Source organism: Lynx rufus, unplaced genomic scaffold (genome assembly GCF_022079265.1).
Source record: "Lynx rufus isolate CCGP_SWC_20201006 ecotype Redwood Valley unplaced genomic scaffold, mLynRuf1.p SCAF_2, whole genome shotgun sequence".
NCBI classification, from domain to species: domain Eukaryota; kingdom Metazoa; phylum Chordata; class Mammalia; order Carnivora; family Felidae; genus Lynx; species Lynx rufus.
Window position 1 is genome coordinate 215,920,520 of NW_025814834.1, and position 18,524 is coordinate 215,939,043.

At 47.6% G+C, this 18,524-nt stretch overlaps 1 protein-coding gene across 1 annotated transcript in view; it reads left to right on the forward strand.

Annotated features, from left to right (window-relative positions):
• Nucleotides 1-18,524, forward strand: part of CLSTN1 (calsyntenin 1) — a 90,949-nt gene that overhangs the window by 35,339 nt on the left and 37,086 nt on the right. Inside the window, exon 2 of the mRNA XM_047082402.1 lies at nucleotides 10,911-11,033. Coding sequence (XP_046938358.1) covers nucleotides 10,911-11,033 — 123 coding nt within the window. The remainder of the gene's footprint in view (nucleotides 1-10,910; nucleotides 11,034-18,524) is intronic.

An 18,524-nucleotide genomic window follows, 5' to 3' on the forward strand; every position in this document is an offset into this window, starting at 1 on the left:
TAGAACCCCTTAGATCAAGAGTCACACGCCCCACTGACCAAGACAGCCAGGTGCTCCTCAAGCTAGTAGAATTTTCAGGTCAACACAGAAATGAATTGAAACATATTACTGAAAGACGTTTAAAAATGACAGTCTCAAGAAAGCTGTTAGAAAAAAAAAATCCTCAGTAAAACATTAGCAGAGCAAGTCCAACAGTGTATGAAAAGAATTATACACCAAGACAATGGTGTTCTTGCAATGGGATCTGTTGCAAGAACACAAGGCTGTTCCAGTGTTTAAAAAATCAGTAATTTGCCATATCAGCAGCTTAAAGAAGAAAAATCACCTGATCATGTCGATTAAAGCAGAAATAACATTTGACAAAATCTAATACCCATTCGTGATAAAAAAAAAAAAAAAAAAACCTAATTAGTAGACATACTTAATGGTGAAAAAAGTTGGGAAAGTTGTGGAAACCATGAACGCATTGTTATTTAAAGTTTTTCTTTCATAGCAAGTAGACTTTACGATGAAATGTTGCAGAGAAATGTATTGAGTTAAATCATTTGCTCTAGCAATATAATCAGATAAGTATGAATCCTGACTGGATATTTGATACTATTAAATTTGATGTTATTTTGTGAACTTTTAAGATAATAATGCCATTATGGTTTTGAAAAGAGTCATTATCTTTTAGAAATGTATGTTGAAATATTGAGGGGTGAAGTGATAGGAAGTTTGGGATTTGTTTCAAACTATTTGAAATTGGTGGTGGGCATGGTGTATAAATCAAACGAGATTGGCCCTGTGTTGATAATTGTAGTGGGTGAGTCGTGGGCACACTGGGTTCATTACTCTGTTCTGTCTACTTTTGTATATTAGGTAAAATACAAAGATAAAATTACTGGACATAAAACTTGTTTGGTTTTACGCCCATATAATGGCTACTATCAAAAACCAGAAAATAACAGGTGTTGGTGAGGATGTAGAGAAATTGGAACCCTTGTGCGCTGATGGTGGGAATGTAAAATGGTGTGGCCGCTATGGAAAATGGTATGGCCGCTCTTCAAAAAATTAAGAATAGAAGTACTGTATGGTCCAGCAGTTCCACTTGTGGGTACGTACCCAAAAGTGTTGAAAGGAGGGTCTTAAGAAGACCTGTCCTATTCATGACAGCATTTCTCACAGTAGCCAAAGGGAGCAGTAACCCAACTGTCCGTTGATGGATGAGGATAGACAAAGTGTGGCCTTTCTACACAGTGGAATGATTCAGCCTCTTGCAAAGGAGATTCTGACACGTGCTCTAATATGAATGAACCTTGAGGATATTACGCTAACTGAAATAAATCAGTCATAAAACAAATACCTACTTATTTGAGACACCTAGCAGAGTCAAATTCATGGAGACAGAAAGGAGAATGATGGCCAGGGGCTGTGGGAAAGGGGAATGGAGAATTATTGTTTAATGGGGACAGAGTTTCAGTTTTGCGGGAAAAGAGTTCTGAAGATGGAAGGTGGTAATGGCTACACGACGGTGTGAATGTACCTTGTACCATTGAACGGCGCACCTAAAAATGGTTAAGGTGATGGGGACCCCTGGGTGGTTCAGTTGGTTAAGCGTCTGACTCTTGGTTTTGGCTCAGATCGTGATCTCATGATTCGTGGGTTTGAGCCCCGCATCAGGCTCTGTGCTGACAGTAGGGAGCCTGCTTGGGATTCTCTGTCTCCCTCTCTCTGCCCCTTCTCTCTCTGCCCCTTCCTGTCTCTCTCTGTTTCAAAAATAAATAAATAAACATTAAAAAAATAAAAATTGTTAAGATGGTAAGTTTTATGTTGTATTTTACTCCACAATTAAAAAATTTTTGTTTGGATTTTGAAAGAATGATTAGAAGTCCCCTTTAATCCCTGAAAAGTTGGTTTTATAGAAAGTGTGATTTTGCTCCCTAAGAATTCTTTTCCAGAATATGGTTAAAATTACTATTTTAATTAACCATAACCTAAGCTATAAGGGCAGGACCCATTGATTCACCATTGTCTCCTCAGCACTTAGGAGACAACTTGGGGCTTGGTAAAGATGGGTGGGTGAAGGATGGATGAGTGGGTGGACAGATAGACAGACGGATGGATGGGCGGGCAGGTGGGTGGGTGGATGGGTGGATGGATGGAAGGAAGGAAGGATGGACGGACGGACGGATGGACCGCTGGATAAAAGAAAGGAAAAAGAAGCCCTTTCCCTGGATTCTCCCCAGTCCTGTTGTCCCTCTTAACCTTTCATCCCCAGATGGGACCAGCCGCCTCATCATCATGTGTCGCAGATGTCTAGACACTAAACCACAGCCTTGGTTCGGCCCCTTACCGTTTCTCGCCTTGCCCCTGTAGCTGACGTCTGACTCCGTGATTCCACGCTTGCCCCTCTTGTCACTTCCACTCTGAGGCAGACGGCCTTCCTCGGGGGCGGCGTCAGGTCTCACCCCGCTGCCTCCTTCGGTGCCTCCCCACTTTGCGCATCCTGTGCGATCTGAACTTGGGAAACCACATCAAGGCTCCTCCCGTTCCGCTCCCGCTTCCTCTCTGTCTTACCTCGTGGCATCTCCTGCGGGCCGTGTTCCTGGCCACGTGGAGCCGCGGGGAGCCCTTTGGTCTTCCAGTGTGGCTGATGGGGAGCCCGCGCCCAGCACAGACCCGCAGTGCCCACCCTCACCCGAGGCAGACTTGAGGGACCGGCCGGTGTCTCCTGCCAGGTCACCATCCCCACCTGCTGTAAGATGACCATGCTCCCTGCGCGCTCCGGGTGTCAGTGCACAGTGCGCGGGATGCTTGTCACGTGACGAGTGAACAGACCGCGCCCGAGATTAATGGCTTGTTTGGTTAATTTCAGGCTTCATTTCACACAGAAACGTGGTTTTATTTTAAAAATGAGCTTCACCGTAATGTAATGCACATAAATTATAAAGTTGGCTATTTTGAAGTCTGCAAATGGTTTTAAAGTGGAAATCCATGGTTTTCCTTAAGGAAACGGAGATGTCAGTGGTTCTCCAGGGCTCCCGGGAGGGCGTTTGCCCCCAAGGGACACCTGGTGATGTCTGGAGACGTTTTGGGTTGTCACCACTGGGGAGGGTGCTACTGGCACCTAGTGGACGGAGGCCAGGGATGCGGCTGAACGTCTCACGGCGCTCAGGACGGCCCCACAGCAAAGAATCTTCTGGTGCAGAACGGCAGTCCCGCTGAGGTTGGGCATCCCTGAGCTAAATGGTATCTAATATACAGAGATTTTCCAAACACCTTCTTATTAAATTTATTTGGAATTGTGAGGAAGCCCTTAAACCTCCACTTACATATTTTGTCGAGAGATGCTCCGGAAGTGTCTCATTTTAGAAAAAAAGTTAAGAGTGATTACAAAATGTATTTTACAAAGTCAGAGAAAAACTGATGCGGTATTAGCCAGAAGCATCACTAGGAACACCGTCAGCCGAAAAGGGGAGCTACTGTTCATAAATTCCATGCAGTGTTCCTTTGGTTAAGTAAAAAGTTTCCTCTTCAGGGCGCCCGGGTGGCTCAGTCGCTTAAGCAACCACGTCTCGATTTTGGCTCAGGTCATGGTCTCACTGTTTGTGGGATCGAGCCTCGCGTCGGGCTCTGCGCTGACAGCTCTTGCTTATAATTAATCTATCTATAAATATTTGTTGAGCGTCTGTGTGGGAGGCACAGCGTGGGCCCTTCGCTGATGTTGTTTCTAATCCTCAAAGCGAGCTTGTGGAAGGTTGTCCCCATTCCTGATTTGACGATGCGGAAATAGGCAGGGGGTGGTGAACTAATTTACTAAGTTCTGTCCGGTCCCAAGGTTCCTGCCTTTTCGACCAGACTGCACCGTTTACAACTTTTAGCAGCATCTTGCCGCCTTAGGGAATCGAGAGCGCTCCTCGGTGTAGCACTGAAGGGAGATGCTCACCATAAATGGTAACTCAGGCCCCTCTCCAGCTGCACTTCCTTCCAGTCTCAGAGCCGTGCATTTACCAGTCTTGCGAGTTCCAGGATGTGCCCTGTGCTTACTTCCTTTGTACCTGATACACACACACTGCTCACAATACTCCCTCCCATCCAAGAGCCCTCGATGATCTCTTCAAAGATGTCCTTGGGAGGTCTCCGCTTGTTCTCCGATGGATCCTAGAGCCGATCTAGCATTTCCAGCCCCTCTTCCGGACACGTGGTGGGGTGGCCACCCTCCACCCTGGAGGGTTTGGGTGGGGCCAGGTGACTAGTTCTGTTTCAGTGAGTTAGGAGCCATGTCTCCCCTCTTCGTGGAAGGTTAGGTCCCACAAGAAGACCCTCCCACGTGCCCACCCTTGCCCTCTGGCACAGGGCATGGCCACATTTGAGATGGTGGCTGCTTGGCCACATTGGTCTCTGCTGACTCATAAAGTTCCCAAGACTGAGTGAGTCCCCTTTTATAGTTTTGTTTTTGTTTTTACCACATTGTATAACCCTGTAATTATAGCCACACCATTTTGGAATGTAGATGGTCATTGATATGTTTGTGTTCTCCGAGAGACTGGGACTTGATTCCCCAGAGCCCAGCGCCCAAGCATGTGTAAGCAGTGTGCTTACATATAGTAGACATTCGGGAAAGATTTCTTGGAACAAACTCAAAGTCAGTGGGCTGTGAAGCTGAAAGGACCTTTGACATTAGGCTGGTTCGAAAGACCAGGGATAGTCTGATTTAAATGAGAATTTATGACTGAGGGCAGGGCTTCGGAGAGTCTGCGAGAACCTGTGCCTTTTTGTATTTTGATTTTGGAACTATATGAATATTTTGCTTATTCTGAATGTCTTTGAGGAAAAGAAGAATCAGCTGGAGATTTTATACTTACATAGTTTAGGCCACTTTTCTGTGCAGACCATCTTTAACAAAGGGCCCGCTAACAGATCACATTCCGCTCCTTCAGGGAGGAAAGGGCTGGATTTTTTTCATCCAAGTCTGGTGGTTTGCACCCTGTAATCCCAGGGACCAGACGCCACCTAGTGGCAGCATTCCTTAATTGCAGATTCTTTTGATGGCCCAAGCTTAAAAATTGAATCTGCAAACAAAACATAACATCGTCTAGGATTTGCTGATGACGTGCTGGCAATCTCTTAGGACATTCAGCTGTTATTTATTATGTCCTTATTGGCCTAGTACGACCAGCCCAGGTTTCTGGAATGAGAAGGGGCACACATCAAGTGATCTTTTTGAAAGCAGTGTAATTCTCTTTATAGATGAAGAAAGCAATCAGAAGGGAGCTGTTTGGTGCTGGGTGGGTGTCAGGGCCACAGCACGCAGGCTTGGGAACCACCTCACCGGGGTGGGCGACTGGTGTGCCCTGGACAAGGGGTCAGCCCTCCTTGGCCCACAGAGCTGGGCTGCCCTAGGGAGGCGTACGTTTTCTATTTAAACTTAGCCCTGGAGTTGGCCGTTGTATTGTTTTCATCTTGGTTTTTTAAATCGGTGGCAAGTTCTGGTGATTAAGATCTGCCGCAGCCTCAAAAACCAGCCGTGTCCCCAAATCATAGGCGTGTCCCCCAGATGTGACCTACGTACGGAAGGTCGGCTGCCAGCCTTACTGTGCCAGGACTTCCGTTAAGACTGTGCCACTCAAAATTTAGTGGGCTTTTTAATGATCTAGAATGTGGTAAAGTGAATCAGGTAAAGGCTGTCAACATGGGTGACGTGTTCCTTTATCTGTGATTTTTTGGGGAAGATTACAGAAATATCACTCACTTGTTTCTATAAATATTTGATAAGGCCAATTGAATGTGATGAAATATTAAAAATACCATTTATTAAATATTTAAAAGTTCAGTCCTTGGAACCGGCCGAATCTCTTCATTCTGCAGCCAGCTGAAAGGAGCAGTTTATAAATTGTGAATTACGAAATGAGGATCCTGGGACCGGAGCTGTACAATTCTTTTTGCCTCGAACCGTCAGCCATTTTCAGCCACGGGCCTTTCCGCCAGGGCAGAAATACATGCGTCGTTCTTCTGACCATCGCCGGTTTCATGCAGTTTGCTCCACCTGGCATTTCCACATTCCTTCTGGACTGAATACGCTCACTCGGCTTAAGTGTCAGCACTTTCATGGACTCACCCGTGGGAATAGTCTGCAGCTTTATTCGCTGTGCTTATAACTTCATTAATACCACCTTAATATGAAAACAGGTGGGAGTCGAATACTGCTGTGAAAGGTCCATTGTCAATAGTAAGTCGAACTCACATCTTCTGTGTTTTAAAATGAGATCAGTGACAAACAGTGGAGACTTTGCTCCGCTTCCTTCAAGACCCGCCGTTTCTCGGTACTAGACCTGTGACTCCAGGCACCCGTCCACCTGTGTCCCAGGACAGGTTCACAAGGCACCTGGGGAGGACGGGAGTCTCAGCCATAGGTAAACACTCAGCCTGACGGCAGAGCAAGGTTATTTCGTGTGCCCAGTGGGACCCTCTCAGACCAGAGGCCGCGGCAAACTGGGGCCCGTGCCAGGCACGCCCCCAGGTACTCGCCACTGTCCTAGAGGGTATTTCTGAAGAAGGGCAGGTGCAGCCTACCCATCTAATTCTCTTCTTTGCCAAATCTCCTGTCCCGGCAGCAGCTTTTGTGAGTGGAGGAGATCCTTTCCGAAGGCCCTTTAAATGTTGGGTCTTCATGATCTGGGTTTGATCTCACGTCACGTCTCCCCGTAACCGAATCCCAGCCTACCTCTCCAGACAGATCCCGCAGTATTTCAGCGTGTTCTGTTCCTCCAGATTCTCTAGCCTCCTGGAATTGGAACACCCACCTGCCAGAAACAAAACACGAAAAGCACCTTCCCAGTGTTAAAACGCCAAGCCATACCTGGTTTTCTGTTCTCAGCACCAAAACTATCTTCTCCAAGAATTTACAAACCAAACACTGGGTTTATTTGTACTGTACGTGAAATTGTTTACATACGCATCCATTTACCAAATAGTTCCCAAGTAAAGGCGCAGTGCTGGGTGCTGGGGATTAACAGGGAACAAGGGGTCTCACTCTCCCAGAATCCGTGTTTTTGTTCACATACGTGTTTAGGAGAAGTAACAGCAACACCTCAGTGGCATTTTACCGGGTGCCAGGCTCTGTCCTGAGCGTTTCACACGTGACTGGTTTGATCACACAGCAGCCTATCAGGTGGGTACCAGTGCTGTACCCACTAGTACAGATGAGGAAACTGAGACCCGTGGGGGAAGCCGGGTAACCTGCCCCAACGTCCCAGGCTGCACCCCCCGCCCTGCCCTCTGTCCAGCAGTGTGGCAATGAGTAGCAGAAGAAAAGGAGGAGAGCAAGTGGGGGCAGAGTGCTGGAGGAGGGAACGTTTAACGGAGACCTGAGGGGATGAGTCCCCTGAGACCCTGCCAGGGGACTCCAGAGGTCAGAGCGGTTTTTTTTTTTTTTTTTAATTTTTTTTTTCTGACGTTTATTTATTTTTGAGACAGAGAGAGACAGAGTATGAATGGGGGAGGGTCAGAGAGAGGGAGACACAGAATCAGAAACAGACTCCAGGCTCTGAGCTGTCAGCACCGAGCCCGACGTGGGGCTTGAACTCACAGACTGTGAGATCATGACCTGAGCCAAAGTCGGACGCTTAACCGACTGAGCCACCCAGGCGCCCCTGGAGGTCAGAGCGGTTTTAATAACATCACGATGTTACCTCCCTTCCTCCTTCTCTCACACTTGCGCGGTGGGTGCTCTCTAGGGGCTGGGTGACATGGGACAGCGTGGCATACTGGCCGCGGTAGAATTGAGGACCCAGCCGTCTTCTGTGAAGCCAGACGGTAGAAAGATTTGCAAAACTGTAAAATGTTACCACTCTTTTAACTCTGTTTTCAAAAATAGTTATTTTCATAAAAATGTTATTTATGTTAACATATAATAGGTTTGTTTTTAAAAATGAATCGATAAAATTTTTCTTTTTTTGAGAGCTTATTTTTGAGAAAGTGTGAGTGGGGGAGGGGCAGAGAGAGAGAGAACCCCAAGTAGGCTCTGCACTGTCAGCACAGAGCCTGATACGGGGCTCGAACCAACAAACTCTGGGATCGTGACCTGAGCCGAAGTCGGACCCTTAACTGACTCAGCCACCCAGATGCCCCAGTAATCAAATTTTTCTTGATTTTAATTTCCAGTGCAGTAAATGCCGGTAGGGATCGAGAGGATAGATCCCATGTAAACAAAAGCTGCTTAGGGTCCTCAGTAACATTTGGTGTCAGTGGGCTCTGAGAGCAGAGGTGGAGAACCACGCCGCCGGTTTAGAAGCGTCCCTCTGGCTGCCGTGTGCAGAGCAGGTGCAGGAGGGTAAGGGGGAGGCTGGTCACTTGGATTCTGTAAATATCCAGGCGAGCAGCAGAGATGATGAGAAATGGCTCTGTCTACACTGATTTTGTGTGTGTGTGTGTGTGTGTGTGTGTGTGTGTGTGTGTGTTTTCAGTTTATTTTTGAGAGAGAGAGAGTGCCCACACATGAGCATGGGAGGGGCAGGGAGAGGAGAGAGAGAGAGCGAGAGAGAGAGAGAGAGCGCGCGCGAGCGAGAATCCCAAGCAGGTTCAGTGCTGTCGGTGTAGAGCCAGATGCGGGACTTGAACTCACGAACTGTTGAGATCCTGACGTGAGCTGAAATCAAGAGCCGGGTGCCTGACCGACTGAGCCCCGCAGGCGCCCCTTGTGTGTGTATTTTTGAAGACTGATAACCACACACGTAAAACCTCCCATCGTAACCATTTCTAAGTGTCTGCCTCAGTAGTGTTAAGTATCACTCCTCCTGTTGCGCGGCCAGTTCCCCGAACTGTTTTCAGGTCACAAAACAAACTCTGTACCCATTAAACGGCGACTGCCATGGGTCTGGATTCCTTTGAAAGCGAAGACGCGGGATTTGCTCTTGGTTTGGATGTGGCGTATGTAAACGTCTGGTAAACGCATCCTTAATTAGCGCGATGGTAGGTGGCTTCTTTCTCCTCCTACACCTGCTTGTTCAGGATGGGACACATGACCGCTCCCCGAAAACTCCACGTCAGAGTAAAGGCAGGGGAAGCCCAGGTGCTTCCGATCGTCCCAGTCTCCTGACATCACGTAATGGCCATCACACGACGGCCAAGAAGTACTATCACATCACGGTTAAACGTCGAGTTTTAGTTTTAGATACCTCTGAAGATGGACTTACACGGAGGAAAAGAACTCAGTAGGGGTGGCTCACTGAACACATAGGCACCGTCTACGTGGGAATAAAGTGTCACACCATTCCTTGTACTTAGATGGGCTGAGTTGGGGCGCTCCATGGTGAATCCATTCACTGAGGGTATAATGTGGGCACGCGTGAGGGGGAAGTAAAAAGAAATGCCCAGAACGTGCTGGGGGAAACAGGGGTTCAGAGAGGGACCAGGCCCTCCAGGGAGAAGGTCTCACACGGGCCCGCTGGGAGCCCCGCCCCAGGCAGAACGGATGGATGGGAATTTCGCTCCGATTCCGTCCGGGGAGCTGACGGCCAGGATGGCAGTTCTTACCCTTAGAACGAAAGCAGCCGCTCCAGTGCCCAACCAAGGAGCAAAGAGGTCACTTCTCCGGTGATCTGCCCGGCTTTGTGGATTGCGAGGACGTCCCTGGTGCACAGATGAGGAAACTGACAGTAAGAGGTCAGTTTGGTGCTCAAGGTCATGCAGCGAATGATAGAGGGGAGCTGGACTCTGACCCCAAGTCAGCCTGACCTCAAAGTGGCTTACTTGTAGGGGGCGCCTGGGTGGCTCAGTCGGTTAAGCGTCCGACTTCAGCTCAGGTCACGATCTCGCGGTCCCTGAGTTTGAACCCCACGTTGGGCTCTGTGCTGACAGCTCAGAGCCTGGAACCTGCTTCCAGTTCTGTGTCTCCCTCTCTCTCTGCCCCTCCCCCACTCCCACTCTGTCTCTCTCAAAAATGAAAACATTAAAAAAAAAAAAGTGACATATTTGTAAACACTGTTTCCAGTCAAGTTTTTCAGAGGTTTTGCATTTAGTTTTATTTATGCTCTGTAATTTTATTTTCATAAATCTTGTCTTTTATGTTTTTGTTTGTAATGTTAATTTTAAATAAATAATCTTATATTACTATTGCTATAAAGAAATGATAGTATATCTTTCTTTGTAACTTTCCTGTGACAGGCTGATAACAGAAGTAGATTGTGTATAATAGTTATCAGTCTTTTTTCTTTTTATTTCTAGAGCAATTTATTTTGTTTTTAAAGTTTATTTATTTTGACAGAAAGAGAGACACACACAGAGCACAAGTGGGGGAGGGGCAGAGAGAGAGGGCGACACAGAACCCAAAGCAGGCCCCAGGCTCGGAGCTGTCAGCACAGAGCCCGACGCGGGGCTCGAACCCTCGAACTGTGAGATCATGACCGGAGCCGAAGTTGGACGCTCAACCGACTGAGCCGCCCAGGCGCCCCTAGAGCAATTTATTTCTTACTTCTGGTTGCTCCATAGACTCAGTTTCTACCTCACTGACTGGAATTCACAGTTTGACCCCTTCAGCGTCTTTTTATTTTTTTTATTTTTTTTTATTTTTGGGACAGAGAGAAACAGATCATGAACGGGGGAGGGGCAGAGAGAGAGGGAGACGCAGAATCGGAAACAGGCTCCAGGCTCTGAGCCATCAGCCCAGAGCCTGACGTGGGGCTCGAACTCACGGAGTGCGAGATCATGACCTGGCTGAAGTCGGACGCTTAACCGACTGCGCCACCCAGGCGCCCCCTTCAGCGTCTTGATACGAAACTTTGCAACAACAGATACAAGTGTTGCCTTCCAGGCTAGTGAGAGGTTTAATTATTTTAGTAGTAGACCTATGTCTTTCAAAGCAGTTGAGTTTAAAGTAATAATTCTGACCTGGTCTGTTTCCTTTCTTCTTCTTCTCTTTCTAAACCCAGTTAACAAGCACAAGCCGTGGCTCGAGCCCACCTATCATGGCATCGTCACAGAAAACGACAACGCGGTGCTCCTCGACCCTCCGCTGATCGCCCTGGATAAAGACGCACCTCTGCGGTTCGCAGGTACGAACGTGGCTTTTCTCTCCCCGAAAGTCCCGACTGGATGCGAAGCATTTCACACACCCCACTCGGACCGTTTCTGAGCCTCCCTGAAAATGTCTTGATAGCTAAGAGGTGTTTGTGGCTCCTGCGTGCTGCATTTTCTCCTTTTAATTCTAATAGTTGGCGCAGCTGAAAAAAAAAGCCTGTACTTCTTGGAAGGCAAAACGTTCATTGTATCCTTGTATAATTCCTGGGTGTGACCGGAAACGGGAACACCTAGGCCAGTGCACCTCAGACCAGCGTGCGCACAGAGCACCTGAGGATTGTGTTAAAAATGCAGATTCGGGTCCGCCTGAATCTCTGTAACATTGAGTGTCATCTGTACTTCCTAAAAGCCCCGTAATTCCTGGTGTCACACACACAAAAATGCGGATTTGGCTACAGTGGGTCTGGGGGGGGACCTGAGAATCTGCCTTTCTGACCTGGGGCCGCTAGTGCTGCTGGGTCGTGAGCGGCAAGGACCTAGATAAACTGCGCCCTGGACTGTCCTTGCATTGCTTGGATTTTGGGTACCGGAAAAGGCTAAGCTGAAAAGTTGGAGCCGTGTTCATAGAAGAATCTTTTTGGCTCAGGTTTTACTTTCAGTAAATTTTTAATTTGAGTCGCCTCGTAAGATTGTAACCTGGGTGTTCATAAGAGATCTCTAGGATTGCTTTGGAGGTTGTCTGCTTTGTGACATTAAATAGCACTTGCCAAGTCAGAATGCTTTTGCTTTTACACAGTGACCTTAGTAGCTTCCTTAGCTGGTGGGAAAAAGGGTTACTTCACCCTCTGTCTCAGGATCAAAACTGACATTGTGATGTTAATTTTTAAAGACTAGTGTTTGCCTGATACTTCTCCAGAACACAGTTTCTCACATGAAAGAGAGTGTTTGTTCTCTTTGCCTATGGACAGATAAGGAAAATTCAATTAACTCGTACACATTCTATCATACGTTAATTTTTCTGTGGTAAATTGAGGGAAATGAATGTGAGGTCATTTCTGAAGAGCTTTTTTTTTTTTTTTACACGGGCTCCACACCCAACATGGGGCTTGAACTCACGACCCTGGGATCAAGAGTCGGATGCTCTACCAACTGAGCCATCCAGGTGCCCTCTGAAGAGCTATTTTAAAAATGAATTTGTCCTTCATTCTGTTCGAGTGCCGTGTCCCATTTTCAGGGACGTAACCTGAGGCCAGTTAGTTTTACTTGTTTATTGGTTTTTCCAGAGAAATCCAGTGAGACGGACAGGACTCCGAGGAAGCGCTCTGTGCTGTGAGCACACGCAGTGTTTGTCCACGGAGGTGATTGGTTTTGTTTGCTCCTAGATTTAAGACCATGTTAGCATCACATATCGCTTTCCCCGGAACTGCCTGGGTTTCAGGGTGTTTCTGTGTATACACGTATACACGGGCGACCCATGTGAGCTACGAAGTTAGTATGCACGGTGCCTCCTTGGGGGTGTGACGTTTAGTGCTGTGTGAATAACCTTATCGGATGCCCTAGCTTACGCTTTTGAGTGGACTTACCCGTTTCTGACATTTCATAAATGTTGAGAGGATTGCAGCCCGGAGTGCTAGATTCACTCACTTAGGCCTCGTAGTGAAGTACCAGCCGTTCACCCGTTGTGTCCAGAGCTCCCTCCTGCCGTGTTACTGATAATAGGAAACGTTTCTAAAGCCTTTGCAGGGGCGCCCCGGTGGCTCGGTCGGTGAAGTGCCCGACTTCGGCTCAGGTCATGATCTTACAGTTCGTGAGTTCGAGCCCCGCGTCGGGCTCTGTGCTGACAGCTCGGAGCCTGGAGCTGCTTCAGATTCTGTGTCTCCCTCTCTCTCTGCCCCTCCCCAGCCAGTGCTCTGTGTGTGTGTGTGTGTGTGTCTCTCTCTCTCAAAAATAAACATAAAAAAAATAATAATAAATAAATAAAGCCTTTGCAATGTTCCAGGCACTGTTCTAAGTGCTCTACAAATTTCTGTTTAATGTGCAACAATCTTAGGAGGTAAGAATGCTTCCTGCCATCCCTGTTTTATTTATTGATTTATTCTTAAGTCAATACGTTTTTATATTTAAGGAATTTTACATGTGATTCCTTCCACTGCCGATCAGCTTAGTTCCTCTGAAGTCAGAATCATAATCTTCAAAATAGCCCTTTTAAAAAGAACTTTTGCTAGGTCCACAGTTGTCACCGTCTGCCCACAGTTTGTCTGGTCGGGCTCCTTTGATCTCTGCTTGAAGATGGGGATCCTTCAAACATCTCCCCACATTTTGGGTCAGAGTAGATGGATCTTGCCTTGTTCTCAGTTTCAGACACCCTCTTAACACAAAGACGTTCAAGCCATGTTCACCCCTGGACTCTCACCCCCTAGACTTGTACAGATTTTGGAGATGTTCCAGTACGTTTAAGTGCAGACATTGTATTCTCCGGTGAAAAACCTGAGAAAAGAAGGCATCTTTGTTTCACGCCAACATTAAAATTAGAATACTAATTCAGTGTAGCTGAGATTTCCCTTATATCCCCTGCCTTCAGTGATTCTGCAGTCCCGGAGCCACCCTTCGCGTTCGTCGGGCACCCCCACCATCACTGTACCTGTTTTCGGTACCTTGTTCCTTCTCCCCTGTAGCAACTGCACGGTGAGTTCTGGCTTGCAAGAGAGGACTGCTTTGTGCTCTAGCACAAGTCGTTGTCAACAAACAGAACAAAAGCGAACGCAGGGGCTGACTGCCATCCTCGTTTTCAGGAGAGGAAGCTGGGACACAGAGCGGTGACCTTATCTGTCAGCGCGTGTGAAAGGCAGGATTCTGAGCCCGGCAAGTGGCTCTTTGCTGCAAGGAGGCCCTGGGAGGCACCACAGGATGCTGCAAGGGAAGCAGGAAGTGAAATAGACCTTGAGCACTAACTTGGAAGGAAAAAGTCCTGTTAATAAAACGCCGTTTATTTTTTTCTTTCTCATTTGATTTAATGCTGTTGTATCATTTATCAAAACCTAATGTATTATCATGAATGAAATAATACTTACAAAGTTTTATGTTTTTACGGGATTCCCAGCTGTTTTTTATTGATGTGCAAAAGTTACATATTGAGATTTTAAAAAACTATAAAGAGAAGCAACGTAGAGTCAAGTCATAGTGCTAATTGGATTGCATTTGCCATAGCTAGGTAAATCAGTTCTTTCCTCCTGGAGATTTTCATGGGGAAGCAGTTATTCTTATATTCTTTTTAAAAAATATAGTCCACATATTAAAAAGCAGCCCTTTTAAAGTATACAGTTCCCAGGGGTTTAGTATATTCACAGGAGTGTGCGACCATCAACCACTATTTAAAATAATTTTTTTAATGTTTATTTATTTTTGAGAAGGAGAGAGAGACAAAGCTCGAGCAGGGGAGGGGCAGAGAGAGAGAGGGAGACACAGAATCTGAAGCAGGCTCCAGGCTCCAAGCTGTCAGCACAGAGCCCAACATGAGGCTTGAACCCACGAACCGTGAGATCATGATCTGAGCCGAAGTTGGATGATTAACTGACTAAGCCACCCAGGCACCCCGACCACTATTTAATTCCAGAACATTTTCCTCACCCCGAAAAGAAACCCTTGCACCTAGTGGCAGCTACTCCCCATCTCCCCATCCCCTTGGCAACCACTAATCTAGTTTGTGTCTGTGGATTTGCCTATTCTGGATTTTTTTGTGCCTAGTGTCTTTCACTTAGCACGGTAGTCTGAAGCTTCACCTGTGCTTCAGGAATAGCACGCATCTGGCCTTTGTTCCTTTTTATTGCCAAATAATATTCCATCGTATGGACAGACCACATTTCCCACTTATATGTTCATCAGCCGACGCACATTAGGACGGTTCCCACTTTCTGGACATCACGAATCTTGCTGCTCTGAGCATTAGCACACAAGTTTTTGCGTGGACGTAGGTCTTCCTTGCGCTTGGGTGTGCACCTGGGCGTGGAGTCTCTACTCCCACTAAAGCGTAGCCCTTGTCCCTCTGCCCCAGGGTGAGCAGCTGTGTGCCTCCTCTGTTGCCCTGGTACCTGTCCAGCTGCAGCACACAACACTGCCCCCATGAGGCCGGAGCCGACAGATGCATCAGGAACAGACCCGGCTGGCCCGGACTTGAGTCCTGCCTTTGCCACTCCTGGCTGGATGGCCTTGGGCAAATCGCTCACCGTCTCTGTGTCTCAGTTTGATCGTTTGTAAAACAAGGATAGCAATGTCACGTACCTCATGGGATGCTGGGATTATTAGCTTATTTACTGATGAATGTGAAAAGCTTGAAACAATGCCTGGTACATAGTAAGTGCTCCATACATACAGTGTTTGCTGCTATTGTTATTAGTAATAGAATCTTAAAAAAATACATTTGTGTTTAACATTCTGTGAGAGATATGTTTGCGTTTTTCTGTGATAGTCTTCATAGTGTTCTATTTTCTCACTAACTTTCTTAGGTAGTCTTTTGGGTAAGGCAGAGGCCAGATCTGGAGGCTTATTTTGATCTTAGATTGATTTTGGTAATGACATTGAATTTGATTTACCCCCATGAGGGTGCTGGGGGGGGGTGGTGGTGGTGGCATCCAACACTTGCTGAGCTCTTAACAGTGTGGCGGAGCCTGTTTTAAGGGGTTTACGTGGGTTACTTCTTCGGATTCTTCTCAACAGTCCCCTACAGTAGGCACTCTGGCTACTCCCGGCTTCCCTGATGAGGCAGGGGAGGACGGAGCGTGTCCGTCAGCGGCATGGCAGCCTTGTTCTTCATTTAATCCCCACCCCCCGGGCCAGCATGGGGGGTGGGGTGGTTGTGCCCCACAGAATCCGTAGGAGGCACGAACGGCTTTGCCCACGATGGCACAGCTCGTAAGCGACAGGGCTGCCTTCCAGCCAGACGGTCTGACTCCAGTGTGGATTCACACATTCACCGTGTGCACTTCCCTGACATTACCTTGAAAACTCTGGAGACGTCCCGGTTCACAGTCGTGTCCCATCACGGGATGTGAGTGTGAGTAACATAACCACCAGAGGTAACTCGTCAAAGCCCCCAAATAAATACATGTGTAACATCGGAAGCTTAGTCTCTAGAGTGCGTTGTAAACTGTCGCCAATCAGGCATTCGTGTTGAACGATGACAGGGTCTGTCTAGCCAGATTGTTTTCATGGGGGAAATCAAGAGGCTAAAGTCTCGGTACTTGGCAGCTATTTTAGGAAATTAACATGAGTCAGGTCCTTACTCACCCCTTTTCCTTAATCTGCTAATATCCTGAGTAGACGTGGGTATGAAAATATATTGTGTAGTTGATACATTTGTTGTATATATACACACAAATATACATACATTGTATATTTGATATATTTGAGTTAAGAGCCCATACCGTGTAGGCCCTGGTGCTGCTGTTTTGACCGTCCTCTCGCCTCACTGCCTGTATGACGAGCCCAGGCTTCCCTCTCCGCCCCTGCCCCTTGTTTTCAGGCTCTTCCCTGCACAAGCCGGTTCCGTGTCAGCATTTTTTCCTGCCTTCCCAGATGGAGTTCGGGTAACCTATAAGATGAAACAATCCTGATACAAAGAGAATCCGAAAGAAGTTTGAGGGCAAGAATGGGAACTTTATCTTTGTTGATATTTAATTAGAACCAACACAGATCTGTGATTCTTTTCTCTGTATTCTGTGCAGTTCGTGTGACTCATGTGTCCTGATGAGGCCTGTGGGGTTGACTGTGGCACATGACCACCCACTTTAGCTTTTTTAACATGTGCAACTAGGCAGATGTTTTTGCTGCAGTCGGTTGGATGTATTCAGTTAAGCCAAATGAAATCACCATTTTTGTATGTTGAAAATAGCAAATATTTGAAAAAATGGAGTGCCAGAAATCTCATGTGGTTCAGCCCAAAGTAAGGCAGTACTCCATGGAGTTAGCGGTTTTTGTTTAGTGTCTTATTTATTTTTGAAAGAGTGCAAGTGGGGGAGGGGCAGAGAGAGGGGGGCAGAGGATCCGAAGCAGGCTCTGTGCTGACAGCAGCTAGCTTGACCTGGGGATTGAACTCACGAACCGTGAGATCATGACCTGAGCCGAAGTTGGACGCTCAACCGACTGAGCCACCCAGGTGCCCCCGTTGAGTTAATGGTTTTAAGTATCTGGACATTAGGACAGAAACTCCATGTTAAGTTATGGACTAGAGTGAATTCATTCTGGATGCCTCCAGGAGAGGTTTGGAATAGTAATCAGTAAATATTAGGTAGCCGTGCCAGATCTCCTAGAGAATATAAAAAAGCATAAAAGTGCGTTCTTGTTCTCAAAGCAGCCGGTAATCCAGATGAGAAAGCAGAACCAGCATTGACAAAGAGTTAAGTGGAGATACCCAGTGAGAGAGGCAACACCCAGTCTGGACTGGCGTCCTAAAAAGGCAACAGGAGGTTGGTTAAAGAGGGTACAGAAGTAAGTGGGCGTTAGGGTGGGTGGAGCTTATGAACGCGGGGCAGGTAGGGGGAAAATAGGAGCAACGCTGGGAACCAGAGGGGCTTCCAAAGGGAGGGATGAATAAATAGTCAGTGGGCGGGGTGAGCGCCCGGCCCAGGAGCGGAGGATTGAAGTCCGCTCGGGCCTTGAGATCTCTGCTGCCAGGCTGAGTCGACGGGATGTGCTGCGCATGTGGGTTTACACCATGTCCGGATCTCCCAGGCCGTGCGTCCAGTGCAGGTGCCCTCGCGGCTGAGTCTGTGCCTCCAGGAGAGCCTGAGAAATCTGTAACCAGACAGCGAGGTTCGGAAGCCACGGACAGGCCTGTCTCTCAAGTGTAGACTGAACCATCAGATGGCACTCGTTAAAATGCAGATTATTGGGCTCCACCCCAGAGCTGCTACTGAGTCAGAGTTTCTGGGGCTGGAGCTTGACAAACCACATTTTTAACAAACTCCTCAGGCTGTTCTTGGCACGCTGACGTTTGAGAGCCTTACTGTAGCCAGTGAGGAGCCGCCAGGGCGGTGTCCTCGGGTTGTGCAGGGTGACCCTTGGGGGTGTGGTGGTTGTTGCTCAGCGGCACGTTTAAGGCGTCTTGGAAAACTGCTCTGATCTGAGCAACATGTGAGCTTGTGACAGAAATTAGCCTGGACCAGTAAGCAGAGAAGTCAGAAGTCACTGAAAATCAGGGTCAGCCTGGGAGCTGGGCTGCCGCTGGGAGCATGGGCACCAGGGCCGCATAGAGAGAAGTGGGTTAGGGACAAGAGTGGGATTAGCAGGGACATCGTGGTGGACACTTGCTGCTCAGCACATGTCCATTTTCAACTTCTTAACGGCCCCTGACCTCTTTCCCACCGAGTCCAGGTTGGTGGAGCCACAGTCCGTGACCCCGACTTTTCCAGCCAAGCGCATACAAGCCCAGGCTGGGCCGACCAGATGCTTCCCGCTTGGACGAGAACACTGAGCAGCGGGTCCAAGACACTAACGCCGTTTGCTGTCGTATCCCAGCCACCCAGGCTGTT